Source organism: Anopheles darlingi, chromosome 2, assembly GCF_943734745.1.
Source record: "Anopheles darlingi chromosome 2, idAnoDarlMG_H_01, whole genome shotgun sequence".
Taxonomy (NCBI): Eukaryota; Metazoa; Arthropoda; class Insecta; order Diptera; family Culicidae; genus Anopheles; species Anopheles darlingi.
The window spans coordinates 78,531,057-78,546,056 of NC_064874.1; the positions used below are offsets into that span (position 1 = coordinate 78,531,057).

General features: G+C 45.1%; 3 protein-coding genes across 21 annotated transcripts in view; 2 read left to right on the top strand and 1 right to left on the bottom strand.

The window, feature by feature from the left end:
* The window catches only part of LOC125960027 (intersectin-1), an 11,287-nt gene extending 4,358 nt beyond the window's left edge, over positions 1-6,929 (top strand). For 6 of the 7 annotated variants that reach the window (XM_049693143.1, XM_049693144.1, XM_049693147.1 and 3 more), the window contains exons 6-14: positions 1-150; positions 225-609; positions 682-855; positions 946-1,188; positions 1,271-1,500; positions 1,565-1,763; positions 1,833-2,252; positions 2,325-2,454; positions 2,532-3,077. The exon at positions 1-150 is cut by the window's left edge and continues 26 nt beyond it. In XM_049693143.1, the coding sequence (XP_049549100.1) occupies positions 1-150; positions 225-609; positions 682-855; positions 946-1,188; positions 1,271-1,500; positions 1,565-1,763; positions 1,833-2,252; positions 2,325-2,454; positions 2,532-2,746 (2,146 nt within the window). In that variant the 3' untranslated portion in view covers positions 2,747-3,077. Of the gene's footprint in view, positions 151-224; positions 610-681; positions 856-945; positions 1,189-1,270; positions 1,501-1,564; positions 1,764-1,832; positions 2,253-2,324; positions 2,455-2,531; positions 3,078-3,324 lie in introns of those variants that run through there. The other variant, XM_049693148.1, reaches the window with a different exon arrangement.
* Positions 1-15,000, top strand: part of LOC125960044 (protein lingerer) — a 70,061-nt gene that overhangs the window by 24,402 nt on the left and 30,659 nt on the right. The gene's annotated exons all lie outside the window — the stretch shown is intronic.
* LOC125960026 (sodium/hydrogen exchanger 3) overlaps positions 7,184-15,000 on the bottom strand; it is a 50,216-nt gene continuing 42,399 nt past the window's right edge. For 9 of the 13 annotated variants that reach the window (XM_049693136.1, XM_049693128.1, XM_049693134.1 and 6 more), the window contains one exon: positions 7,184-10,397. In XM_049693136.1, the coding sequence (XP_049549093.1) occupies positions 10,043-10,397 (355 nt within the window). In that variant the 3' untranslated portion in view covers positions 7,184-10,042. Of the gene's footprint in view, positions 10,398-12,141; positions 14,698-15,000 lie in introns of those variants that run through there. The other 4 variants (XM_049693139.1, XM_049693137.1, XM_049693141.1 and 1 more) reach the window with 3 other exon arrangements.

Here is a 15,000-nt window from a genome sequence, read left to right on the forward strand (position 1 = left end):
GGAGCAAGAAAAAATACGCAAGGCCAAGTTGGAGGCCGAACTGAAGAAACAGCAGGAACACGAGAAGGAGCTGCAGCGTCAACGAGAGCTAGAACAGGAGCGGGAAGAGCAGCGCAAGCGTGAGCTTGAAAAGAAAGAACTGGCGCGGAAGTAAGTAGTACTAGCGATCGATGATAATTTTGCCCAAGCTCTAATGGTCTGTGTATTGTGCACTCTCCCAACAGAGAACTTGAAAAGCAACGGCAGCAGGAATGGGAGGCACAGAAAATCTCTGAAATGCAGCAGCACCGCCAGCGTGAACAGGAGAACGTGCTGAAGTTGAAGGCACAAAACCAATCGCTGAGCGTCGAGCTAAGCACATTCAATGAGCGCATCAAGGAAATGTCACAAAAGATCTGCGACACGCGCGTCGGCGTTACGACCGTTAAGACCACGATCGATGGAATGCGCGCGACACGCGACTCACAGATGGCCGAAATGGCTCAGTTGAAATCGCAGGTTAAGGATCAAAACCAGCGGCTGGTACAGCTAAGCCAGGAGAAGGCGAAACTCGATGCTAAGAATAAGACGGGCGAAACGGAGAGCCAGCTGCAGTTCACTAACAAACAGGTAGCATGGCTTGTGTGTGGTCGGTTCAATTGAGAAACATTTCGCTAAATACGCTGTGGTTTCTACTTCCAGATTGTTATACAGCAACTAAAGGACAAGTTGGAGAACACGAAGCAGCAAATCGAAAATAAATCGACCGACATTAACCTAAACCGGGAGCAACTAACCGAACTGAAGGCCCAGCTGACCGGACTGATCGATTCTTGTGAGAAACTGTACGGCGAGTATGATATGCAAAGGATTCAGGTAAAGAGAGAAGAAGAAATCGGGAACCATAAAACCGAGGTTGTTCTTTATTCAATTCTTGCTCTATGTTTTTGTTCGTTTCTGCGATAGATACTTGAAATGAAGAACAATCGTAAAAATGAATCGTACAGCACGAGCACATGGGATACGGGGAGTTCGTGGGCAACGGCGGATACTACAGCTATCGCTACCACTAACGAGCCACTCGCGCGTGCATCGGTTCCGGTAGATAGTTTGCCGACACCACCGGGCTATGTTAAGTACCGTGCAATCTATGAGTTTAGCGCGCGAAATGGTGATGAAATATCCTTCCAACCGGGTGACATTGTGATGGTAGGTACTCAGGACTATTCGTCGTAGATTACAATTGAATTCCTTTTGCTTATCTTGTATGGACTGTTTACCACGAGTATAGGTACCGCTGGAACAAAATGCCGAACCGGGTTGGTTGGCTGGTGAAATCGACGGCCACACTGGCTGGTTCCCGGAAACCTATGTTGAAAAGGTCGATAACAATCTGAACGTCGTAGAAGCGGTACCCGAGACGATAGCATACGGTAGCACCGCACCAACCGAAGATTATGCCGCTACGGCCGTGTCGGCGCCTGCCACCGAGTACACTGCCGCAAACGACACGACAGTCGAGTAAGTGATAAGGGAGTGTCGGTACATTATCGCGGACCATGTTGACACACGTTTCGTCTTGCAGAGCGACCTGTAACGGAGATGTTGAATATTATGTGGCCTGTTATGCCTACCAGTCGGCGGAAGTGGGCGATTTAGTGTTCGATGCTGGTGAAACGATTGCAGTATCGAAGAAGGAGGGCGACTGGTGGACGGGCACGATTGGTAACCGAACGGGCATCTTTCCTTCGAACTACGTGACAAAGCATGATGGTGGAGGGGCAGTAAGTAAAACTTATAACTAGATGGTATGGTATGGTGTCACTGCTAATAATCGCTTGATGCTATTGAAGGAGGTAACCAATGGCAACCAACCGATGCAGGAGCAGCTACCAGAACAGCATACTGAGATTGAAGCATTACAGCGGCAACAGCAGCAACAAGCGACGTACGAGCAGGAAGCGAAACGGAAACAATCGACCACCGGCAATACTCAGGATGCCGAAGATGCACGCAATCAGGCGGAGGCAGACTCGGAAGTATCACAGATCAACACGCAACCACCACAGGCACCGGCCGCCAATGAGGAAAACATTCGCTACTCGTCGATGTCGATGACATCCGCTACGCCAAGTCTGCGACGAAAGGGTGAAGTCGCACAGGTAATCGCACCATACGAAGCGACCAGCTCCGAACAGCTGTCCTTGCAGCGGGGTCAGCTGATAATGATCCGAAAGAAAACCGATTCCGGATGGTGGGAGGGTGAGTTGCAGGTAGGTAGCGGAGTTGACGGTACATCCGTGTCTGTCAAGTGAGCACAACTAACCTTGTTGTTATCATTACAGGCAAAGGGACGACGTCGCCAGATTGGTTGGTTCCCCGCGACGTACGTGAAGGTACTGCAGGGTGGCCGTAACAGTGGACGCAACACTCCCGTGTCTGCAAGTAAAGTGGAACTTACGGAAACCATTCTCGGTAAGAATAGTAGCGCTCCCAAACTCTTCATCCGGGGGACTAGGAAAGAATAACGTGTTTATGCTTCCCGTTTGTAGACAAAGTGATTGCCCTGTATCCGTACAAAGCACTAAACGACGATGAGCTCTCCTTCGACAAGGACGATATCATCAGCGTGCTCGGGCGTGATGAACCGGAATGGTGGCGCGGAGAGCTGAATGGTACCACTGGTCTGTTCCCGAGTAATTACGTCGGCCCGTTCGTATCGTCCGGTAAGCACGGCAAAGCCAGTACCAGCGGCCGCACTAGCTAGCAGTAGCGTAATGTAGCGTCTCTCCGTAGTTCTTCTTTCACTTTCTCAAATGTTTATCATTACGTTCCAATATGATTTCATTTCATTATGTTATTCTGCTGTGCTTTTGTTTGTCACTGATGAAACTCATTGGAAGCATATTATACCTTATTATCATTGCCAGGATACGGCTCTTACGTTAAAGAGATTGTATGCCAAGATGTTTATAGTACTATTAGCTAATCAAAGAACGACAATAGCTCTGTATCGTTCAACACTGAACTGAATCTGTCAATAGAGGTCTGGAGCTTTATTTATGTACTGCTATTTATCAGTGTACATGTTACACCTAATTCTGTTGTAAATAGGCTTGTTTTATCTATTTTATTTTCCCCGAAAGAAAGTTGTTATTTACTTTTGCTACGTTTGTTAGTATTCGCCTTTATCTCCTCCGACTGGGAATTGAAGTAGAACCTAGTGGCGAAGTTGTATCAGGTTGTCTTTAACGTATTCGCACATAGGCCATTGTCCATTTGCCCTGTAACGTGCACATATCTATGCATATCTTTATCTGTTGTTCTTACCACGTGTGTTTGTAGGCAACGTATAACGGGCAGCAGGGCTTTTAGCAACGTACACCAAAGCCCAGTACGATAGCGAGCGGTACGACTTCGCAGACGATGGCGCAGTCTCGTGGGAAACCGACATACACAACAACAACAGCAACAACCACAACAATAAACAACACAACAATAAAAGCTTCGATAAGTTAAAAATTAATGATAACACTTACAATGATAATGGCAACATTACGACAAACGATAATACTATTGATATTAATCAAAACAACAATAATCATCAGCTGTTACTAGCACGGTTGCTGGCAGCTGCTAGAGGAGGTAGTGGAGGGAGAGGAGCTTATCATTGTCAGGAGTAGGGCCAGTAGTTCGTTCAAGGTGCAGCTCCTCTCTTTCTCCCTTGCGGATCAGTTGTAGGTGTGATATATATATGTTGCATACCCCCAAAGGCACACCATCATCATGATCATCAAACAGCACACCCTATAGGTGACCTGGTGGCGATAAATCTAACTAAACCAGACTGGCTGAAGACGAGGGCGAGGTCAGCTGAATGAACGGACGAAAGGTATCGACGGTAAGGATAGGGAAGTACGCGATAAATGCATGAGCAAAGATGAAGATATCAAACTTAGTGTTATATTGGATTGCAAAGGGAATCCTGAGTACATGAGTAGCAAATCGCGGGTATTGTTCACTGGTGCAGTACTCTATTTACATTTACAATCATTCCAGCGACTTAACTACGTCGTCATCATGTGGCCGTGTTACTAACTTTTTAAATGTTGAAATGTTCTTTGCCAGCATTGGTCCGACGGCTCGAGGCGGCCATCAGTATTTCGCTTTACGTAGTGTAAATGCGTTAAGTTACACTTTTTGGCGAAACCACTGACATAATCATCAGGATACTTGTAGATTGATCCATTTATTAATTTATTGCACTCGCATTCCGAAATGCGTGCTCTCTTCTTATATCTATCTCTCGGTTGTTAATTGATTCTGTTAAAGTATATAAACTTATGCATACATGCTTGTTTGTTTAGTTGCAACATTACCGTTAAACCATGTTTATAGTCTCCATATGCAGCACACAATGCAACACTTAGCAGTAGTAATCCTTTACACGCAAATATATTAACTAACCCGTCGGTCCGGTACTGCCAGATCTGAAACGAGCGAGCCTTCTCGGCATCGGATAACCTGTTTGCTAGATTGAATGTCCCTCGATGGTTCCATTGCAGCTTTGTTGTTCTCAGTCTTGGTGACACTTCCTGACACGGATGTGGTGTTTATTCTTATGATTGTACGAGATTGTAATTATATTATACACATATATTAAAATACGATTCAATCCGGCTGAAGAATGAGGAGAAATAGATAGCTGCCGAATTCTCACCTAACCGATCAAAGGATTCAAATTAGGCTAAACCAGATTCCATCGATCCAGGCGATCGATCGAATCAGTTCAGCGCAATAGCAAATGACACAGACTGTATAAACGTAACAACAAATTTAATTTAATTGAAACTCCGTTTTATGAGTTTACTTTATGTTGATAGCAGTTAGCACACAGGAACTAATGCTTTAGTTATTGATCATACGCATGATCGTGAAGGCAGTAGGAGACTGTACGGATTGAGTGTTATCCCTTGGTTTGGCTTGCGATTCCCTGTACGGTAGAGGCAAACTTGTTGGTTCAAAAGAGAAAAATTCAAATCATAACTAGCAAAGGAAAAAAATGGTCTATATATATAGTTATAAATACCTAACATATATATACAAATGTGAAAGGCACATGAATAATTAGATATAATTACTTGCCCCCTATATATTACATAGAACTACTCTCAAAAACATGGGTTCTCTATGCAATCGCTAATTCCTTCTGCTCCTCCCCAATATCTCTGTATAACAAACCAACAAGAGCAAAACGAAAAAAGCATGGTTATTTCTTCTGAAAGTGTTATTTATATTATGCTATTGCAAGAGTTAAATCAATTTAGTATAGTAGAGCCATAACATAGCCTGACAGTGGCAATGGCGCCTGTATTAAGGATTGGACACTAGATGGACTAGGCGGTACTTGCGATCGCCATCACTTTCCTCGTTCCGCTGACACCGCAGTAACCGATACTGAGTGCGCTGTGCTTGCCTGTTGGTATGTCCTGTTGGTGGAGGATATTCCCTTGCTTCTCTCCGTTTCTGTAAATTGTGCTAGTTGCTACTTGGAAGAAGATCATGCACACACTCAATCCTGGAACTGAACCGGACCGCTGGATTTCCATTTCCCTCGGCGCTAGCTCCTCATATCATCTCTCCTGTTCATCTGTTTGTTGTACAGTTTCCAACTATTCCGACCTTCTGGTAGGCTGTCGCCCTGATTGGATTCCGCTAGTCGACCACAAATGCGCAATGTTTTCACTACTGTCCCAAAAGCTACACAAGCTCTGCCCTGGTTGTGTTGAGCTTTCCATAAAGCGAGAAACATCCCTTTTGCTTGCTTCCTATTTAAGGTAATGTAATATAAAAACTAAAAATGAAACACTATGGACGTTTTCTTTCACTTCGTTCATATATGCATGTGCATGCGTGTTTTTCTGAGAAGATTTTGATTCGTAACATGGTGTATCGATGTTACAAAACTCCATAGCATCCTGCTGCAGCTAGAGTGAAAGCCCAGCAACTCAACCAACATGTAACTATAGATACCACAAGCAGTATGGGGGCTAGAGTGAATGATCCCTTCTTCAAACCCTGTGAGTGCATTGCAACTCCTCATTGTACGATCAAACAAGCCAGATAAAACGAAAACAAAGATAAAGTAACTTGTTAGTAATATGCGAGCATTCGCTGAAGCTCGTTGCTGCTGGAACCCAAGCGAACACAAAGGAAAAATAGCATAAAGCTGATAAAGCCACCCATCAATGAAAACAGCTACAATAAGATAGTAACGTGACAAGCAAATTATCAGAAACAGGTACACCGGTAAATAATACAAAATCAACATTATTGTCATTAATAAGTTTGTCGATCAATCAATTCACATTCATCATCAAGTATGTACGTATGTATTGAATGTGCAAAAAGTGTATGTTGCAGGCACTGTTACAATGTGGGCAGTACTGGCTAGAAGAGCATCATTTATCGTCTAATCACACTCGTTTATCGCTACCTGCTAGCAACCGCAGAAGCTGAGTAATATGGATGAGCAAGCGCAAAAGACTCAGAAGAACAGGAGATCACGCGAAAAGGCATCCGTGGCAACCACCATTAGCAATCATACTGCACAACGGTGGCAATAATATGGTGTCGTATAGGGCAATCGTCGTCGGCAAGAGAATCAGCTGAAGCGTGAGAATTACCATACGGCCGACCTCACCATCAGGCGAGACGAGCGAGTGTGCATCATAGAGATAAGAGAAGGGAAAGCGTATCGTCTGCGGCAGCTGGTCCATCAATAGTGCGATACTCAACGAAAGGGACAGGTGCATGGAGCACAAGGAAGCAGCAGGATAATACAAGCATTAATAAATTCAACCCAAAAACGGTGCGAGTTAGAGTTGCAAAATGAACAATATGGTATGCTGTTCTTTTCGGTATAAATTGTTGCATAGCTATAACTATGAGAACGTATCATGATGCCAGCCATGTTTTGATGGGTAAGTGTAGAGAGATGATTCCATTCTCTCGGAAGAGACAAACAGTGATGCAATAAGTTTGCATGGTGAACAGCAAAGGAAACATTGGTTGCACGAATAGTTTACTTCAATACGATGGTACGCCCAACCAACGGCTACTGCAACTGTACTATCAACCTGGGTGGATTGCTTTGAACCCACTGGCAGATTCACTTACCTGGTTTTCAGCATTATTTCATTGCCTTCCTGGGTGGTTATCGGTTTTTCGGTTATAACATTCCCGCTTGCAAAGCGTACGGATACATATGTTATGTTAAACTGTTTTTCAACATTCTGTGTGTGTGTGTTTTGGGCTTCTTTTATTTGTTTAACTTTCCTACTGCATTCGACCCCTCGACTTCCAGTTCCAGAGCTCACTTTTGTCACATCATTTTTCATCTTTAGTTTCTATCGTTCCTTATCTTCAGTGCTATTTCTTTAATACTCTAATCTTGATCCATAAAGTTTCCAGTTTTGCTACGAGTCGTTAAAGCTTCTCGTATGTTTATGTTTCGTTAGGTTCATTTTCCAAAGTGGTTTCCCACGTTCGCTCTCCACAGACCTTATTTCGGTACTTCGACGCTCCGCATGGTCTTTTTTAATCCTCTTACGTACCGGACCTGGGCCACGATTCGTCGACGGAGGAATAGTTGGCCGCACCATCTTTTTCTGCAATTGTACATATCCTATTAAACATGTTTTATTATCTCTTGCTTTAGTTTTGCTGGTGTTTCGAAAGCAGCAGTTACCATGACCGTTCTATTTCCTTTTCTCTTTTATTATCTCGTTCTCTCTTTGTATCTATCTCTCGCTCTATTGTACTGTACCTTGTACCACTATTGTATCTTGCACTTTGCATTTCTTCTTTCCAGTTTGTCCGCCCTATCGTTTCAGTTCTTTTAGGAGCGCTCGACGGTAAAATCATCTGTACATTTTACAATATTTCGGCTTTCGTAACGTTACCACCTCTTTCCTATGCGATACAGATGTCCTCTTTCACCTTTTCTCGATTCTACACATTCGGTATCATTATTCAATGATTCTCGACGCCCGTTAATCTCCTCTCCATGTTTAGTAGCACCAACTATCGATCACATCACCACCAATTCTGTCGATCGACTAACATTATTTTAGCAAGTTGTGTGTTTTTGTGCGAGTCCACACTCGCGTCTACTGGTGGGAGGGATTGGACTTGGATAGAAGGAGAGGGTGGAGGAGAAGATTAACGTTTGCGTTAATGCTACAGGCCAGTTGTGCGCGTGCCTAGGATAACTGGCATAAAACGGACTTCTTCTATGCGCAACCACTTCTGCTACTAGAGAGCAATCTCTATCTAGCCTATCGAACTCGCTGGCGTCGTTGGCGTTTAGTTTAAGTTTACTTTAAGTCAACAATAAACGACCTCATTTATCAACCTTTTTAGAAGGTTTTATGTTTTATATTTATTTTCACAAGTTCGCAACTCAGTACCCAGTCCGTTGAGCACCAACTATCATCATTCTCCTCCAAAAACGCTCTAGTAGGTTAATAATACTTAAAGCTCATCATCCGGTACGTAAAAAACAGCTAAAGTATAGTAAAAGAACAACAAAATAGGAAAGCACACTTTACTAGTAAAGCGTCAACTAAATCAGAGCGAACGCAAAACGGGGGTTTGTGTGGTATTTCTGTATCTGGATGTGTAACACAAATTTATTGAAAAAATTTTAACACATTTTCTATAAACTGGAAAGGGTTATTTCACGGGTGCGCAGATGATGCGTGAAAGGTGGAGAGGGGAAGGGAAATACAGGAGCAATATTACTTACAACTTAACATGTCTATCTTACTTCTCCCCGCGCTAGTCGCTATCTGCTACTGGTAACGACCGTTGCCTTCTAACCATCCATCTGGTATCTCGATACTGTTAAGAAATAATACCGCTTGTTTGTATGGGTGTGTGGCAACGGAAAGCGATCCGTGCATGTCGCGCTCATGCTGGGCCTACTAGCTACTTCTTTTGTGGTGTTTGATATATAAAAAGGTCAACGGTTTTCAAGGACACTCTTCTAAGCCACACATCTTCTACCATCTACTACGACAAAGGGAAGTGTAGTGGTAGCGGAAAAACAAAAAAGACCCTTCACATGGCCGCGCGAAGAGGATTGATGTTAAAACAAGACCCAACCGAATCAATAGCCTGTACGCCTGCTAAGGGTCGAAGCTGTTTCAGCTAAAATCGGATCCTCATTTCTACCACTGCCTCAGGCTGAGGCTCTTTCACCTCGAGTAGAGCTTCTCCTGTTTGCGCTAATCTACACCGCGTCACTGTTGCCTGCACTAGCGCAAGCTCGTGACTCTCGTCTTCTGGGCAGAGTTTGCAAACGTACCCGAACCTCTATTCGGTCCCGAATGCATCGTGTTTCGTAGGATAGCGCCGTGTGCTAATTGTGCCGTGCCCTTTGTTCTGGCCACCGAGGAAGAGCCCCCGGATGTGTATTTTATGCGAACAAGTGATGTAAGTGCCCTTGCCTTGTGCGTTTGAGCTTGTGCTGTAAGACGGAGGCCGGGAGGCAGCTTTTGCCTATAAATTATACTAATCGCTATAATTCAGACAGGCTCGATTTCCTTTTGATTAACACAACTAACAAGTAATATAATGTGCCGCCTGTTGTGCCACACCGCTACAGAGTAACGGGGACCACATTCATTACTTTAAGGTAAAAGATGGGCTATCTTTTGCTACTTACGGGCTAACGGAATGTGTTGGAATACTTTGTGCAATCAAACGCCCGTGCCTAACGCACTAAACGGGAAAGAAATGGAACGTAACGCACGCACGCACGCAATGGTGTAGTAGAGCTCTTCCATCGTGTTCCTGCTTCACTTTACGGCATTTCGCTGTTTCACATCGTTCCGCTGCTCGCGCTGCTGCTGCTTCATTTAGCAAATCTGTTGGCCAACGGGAGCTACATCCTCGCCAAAAGGATCATCTGTCGCTTGGTGACAACAGTGCGCAGCAGCAGCACTAGCAGCATGACGATGTTCGGTTGCAAGGCGACACTATCCTAGATGAATATTTCTCAAATGGGATGCTGCTCATCAGCACAATCCTCATCCTCGTCATCATCATCATCATCATCATCATCGTCGTGATCACGGTCATCCTTGGTGCCACCGTTTAACCGGCGCCTCGAACCCTTGTCGGTCGTCGTTCCACCGCGACTATCATCATCCTCGTCGTCATCATCGTCGTCGTCCTCGTCGGTCGTGCTGGCCGAAAGGAGAGCCGTCGTTTGAGGGTTCGAGCGTCGGTTAGCGGTCGATTTGGGCGTGTTGGTGGAGACCGCCTTGATTAAAGCTGGTCCTCGGCGCGCTCCGTACTTGTCTCGGTCGGCGGGCAGGGATTTGGTGTAGTTCTCTTCTGGGATTGCCTCGCTGGTGGTGTAACGGTGCCGGTGGCGTTCATGTGTTTGATGTTTCGGTTGTCGATTGTTTGCAATGGAATCGGAACAAAAGGAATCGCGAAATTGTTTTGCGCGAACCAGGACACGGTGGAATGGAGCGGGGATATGGAGCAAAAGGAAAATCGAATTGTGGAAGGCACAAGAAAGGGAGAGAAGAAACAGAGAAAGAGAGAAACAGAAAACCAATATGACACACTGGCATTTTTACACAGCACATATGCTTTCAATGGCAACTACGATAGCGGTGATGGACTGTGCCGGTGGGTGTTTCGAGGCCAGCGTGTCAGTGTGACAGCCGGGCCGGGGGCTACTAAAGCTACTGGTAAGATGGGCTGCTACGATGATTGACTGGACTGTGCGACTAGATTCAGCATCCGCTTCGGGCGTTGATGTGCATCTTCCCAGCGCGCTAATCGAACGAAACATCAAAGTGAACGTGAACGGAAACGCGAGCGAGAGGAAAGGACTAAAAAACTAGAAACGAAGAAGCGACTAGCGTGCACATCGTCTTGCTCGCTACTGGTACTATGTGGCTAAAGTGGCCACGGGAAGACGTGGTGGAATCCAAACTGAAGCCCAGCTGAGCCAGCTAGAGAACCTATGCCGATGATCACCACACCGGGCCTACCGGAACTATCGATCGAGCTACGATCGCAACGATACGATGAGCTAGACGGCAAGCAGGAAGGAACGGTTTTCAACGGGACAACAACTATACGCATAGCAAGACACGAACAAATGGCAATGTCACTAGGCAGAGCTGAAAAGAGGGACCAAATGAGAGTGTCCAGATGTGGAACCAACGAGTATGCCACTAATGAGAAGGAGTTATCGAAGTAGGAATGGAGCCACTTGAGCACACCATAGCAGTGTCAGTGGGGGTTATGGTGAATCGTTTTAGGCGTGTAATGGGGTCGCTGTTAAATGTTCACCCGAGTTGGTTAGCTTTTTACTGGTTAGACTATTATTTTGAGTGTACTACAATCTACTTCTAAATCTACATAATACGTTCTAAGCTACGCTCGCTACGAATTATAACTTTCTACGTGATTTTTCCTCAATACAACCAATAATTTTTAAAACCTCCCTAAAATATTATTGTTTTGTTTGTATTTTTGTAGATATCGTAGTATATACAGTATCTCTTTTGGTATTTGCATCTTATTTAAATCGAATTGAATAGTTAAAACATGTTTCTATGTTTTTGTTTTTAGACATTTATGTTATATATTCAAAACATGAAAAAAGCAAATTCGAGAGGCAGAAGTTTGAAAATAACTTCGAAAGTCGCTGCTCATTTTGGCGCGTGAATTTTGAGTCATCCAATTCGTTGAAACTGATAGTGAGAATGGTACGGACGACACAAAACAAGCTAACCACTTCAAACAACAGTGCATCAACACATTTCACAACATAAAACATCTAACTACTAAACTACTATCCAACAACAACACATGCTGGGATGTTCGGTTGGCAATGGTATGTAGCGCAACAATTCTGTGTCGGTGTAAGGTCTATACAGCAAATGTGTGTGATCGGTTGTTTTTTTGAGAGCGAGTGTTCGTGTAATGTAGTGGAATGGGTAGCAATGCTATACAGCGATTTAACGAAGGACAAAAAGCAAACAATTGGAAAACGCAGAACAGAACGAACTGCTTGTCGCGGTCGGAAGCTGCCCCTTTCTTTGGCATTTTTTTTTTCTTCTTTTCTTTCGTTTCGTTCAGCTCAACGAGTTGCGGAGGCAAAGTTGTATAGATGAATAGCTATATTTTTAACGGTCTTTTGCTGTTGAAGCAGCTTGGGTTTATGATGGAATCGCTACGCTTCTTACGCTGGATGGTGCCTATACTACTTATGGTGGTTCTTTACTGAACCACGCTACACTACGATCCGCACGAACACTCTACATACGCGCCCACACCGACACACACACACACACATACTCGCACCCACGCCAGACCTTAACCAAATGCAGGGTAAGGGCCCTTCGCCGAAGGGCTACCAGGAGGAATGCCCGCACTCCGGTCGTTTTGGGAGGGTTCGTATTTTGTGCGCCTCGATTTTTTCCACGGCGAGCATACCAGCTTAATGCTACTTATTATGCTACAATCATCCACTAACAACTCTACAGCACGCTTATGCACTAGGTCGTTCGCTAGCTAACAGTACGGATTAGCCTATCTCTGCTTGGCGCGCCCGGACTAACAGAAGAAAGCAAGCAAACCAGCAGCAGCATGCAGTATGCAAGGAAATCCAGGGTGATGGATCTGGTGTAGGATGGCAGCGTGAAAGCACTCGCTAGCGCTGTGTACAGTGTACTGTGTGTCTACCAATGTCGTGTTTTGCACAACTCCCTCTCGATCTCTACTCTGCGTGCAGCATAGATTGGATCAATGGAATGGATGGAAGAACCACCAGCAGCAGCGCAAAACGGCAATTGTGGCAGCTCTTTCATCAAGGTGAATTTTCAGGGAGGGAATTTCGTATGGAGAAAGGGCAAAACTCGGTGGAGAGAAAGTCAATTTAATTGCATTTGGAATGCATCGCGCGCCAGGAAATTGGGGATGTAAGAGTGTCTGTTCGATTGGTGGCAAACCTAGTGGCAAACGACAATCAATGTTTCTATCCTATAGCCAGACTAGCTCGAAAGTGATATAATGCCAAAAAACCAAGTATGGAGCCAAGATGGGGCGAACGAGCATTCCAAAGAGCTATCGTACTATCATTTTGATTATTGTTAATCACGATGAACTATTGATCTTTTTAGGGGGTTGCGGTGGTGGAGTTTGTATGCAGTTTCCACGAGTGAGCGACCATTTAGCGTTAATGTAGTTGCATTGAACGGTTGGTTGGTGGAGGGTTTGTTGGAGAAGAGTAGTGAGAAGGTAATGTATGCTCTAAATGGTCTAACGATTGAAACGGGAATCAAAACGAACAAAGTGAAAAAACGAGAGATTGATAGATAGAGAGAGAAAAAGAAAGAGAGAGAGAGGGAGAGAGAGAGCGAGAGCAAGAAAGAGAGTGGTTGTAAAAAGGGCGGAACGCCCAGCGTTAAATACCAGCATTTCATCGACAAGCGACGATGGGACACAAGGGTAAAGTCAAAATCGGACGTATTGTACCTGTTTGTGAGGGAAGAGAAAGAGAGAAAGAGAGACAGATAGAGAGAGAGAGAGATGGAGAGAAAAAGAAACAGATCGTTGGAAAGAGAGAGAAAGAGGAAAAAGAAGTAGAAAAAGGCAGAGATATCAAAACCAAGCCAGGCTTGTTGCTGCTCCTGCTGTTGCTGCTGATGATGCTGCATCGCTCCTGATGCCTGGTCGTATCTACGAGGTGGCAGTTTCGCGATACGAAACATCGTTGCATATAGTATGTATGTGTATGTGTATGTTTGTTTGTAGGTGTGAGAGATAAAAGTGGTACCAGTATACTGGGTATTATGTGGAAATAGATAACAGATGACTAGGGACTACTAAGAAAGGTGGCGCAAAAAGAACGTTACAATTGAAGCTAGAGCTCGCTAGGCTAGACCCTTTTCCTTCTTTCCCACAAAAGAACTAGTAGCTAAGATAAACCTTCCACTACTGTGTGTAGGGGGGTTTCTTCGGCTTACGAGTCTAAACACTATCACTAACGCACGAACCTACCTTGCTTCGCTTTACAACGCGTTGATCGCAAACGCTCAACGCTTTCTACGAACCTATCAACAGAGTTAGCAACTAACGGGTGCACAGATTAAGGTTAAGAGGGGGTTTGGGTTAAGCTTCGCTTACACTAACGGGTATAACAACAACATGCAAGCATGCACCGCACCGGAGCTCGGTTGTTCTGCCGAGGTTCTGCCGATAGGATAGCCCAGCCGACAGGGTATTAGGGTTTACAGGATCGAAAGGATGTATAGGATCCCAGCAAGTCGGTCAGTCAGAAGAAGATGAAGAAGAAGCTGGTTGATGGTTGCTGTCGTCGTTATCGGTTTCATGCATTCACCGCGAATGGCGTCCCGTTCGATTCGTGACGTTTTGTGTTCGAACAAATAGTCGAAGGAAAGGTATTGTGAGACAGGGGAAAGGACAAGTGGCCGAAGGAATGAAGCATGGGGTGCGACTGCTACACGCGGCTGCCAGGGAGGTTGTGTGCTCCCGTTTGTGGGTGCCACTAGCCACTACAACTACTACTTCGACTGCTCCGGCTTCTCGTCGTCAACCTCGAGCGGCGGAGCAGGGAAGGGCTCCAAGGCGAAGCGGCTCGGTCGTCGTCCGGTCACTAGAAGTCTGCGGAATAGGGGTTGGGTAACAACACGGATTACGTACGGTATTGGCCGGGATCGATGGTACACTCGACGGTGGGTTTTGTTTTTTGTTTTGAACGCGGCGAGAGTAACGCGCTTGTGTTTGTGCGATCACGCGGTCCAGCTAGAAGGATGACCGTAATCGCATATTCAACAGCTACAGTGTCGGTGAAGTGTGTCTGCACCAAGTAGTTGTGAAACACAATTTCTGTGTTGTGAGTTGTGCGCTTTTTGTGGTACTGGTAGTTGTGGTGGTGGTGGTGGTGTTGGTGGTACTGCGTGTGAG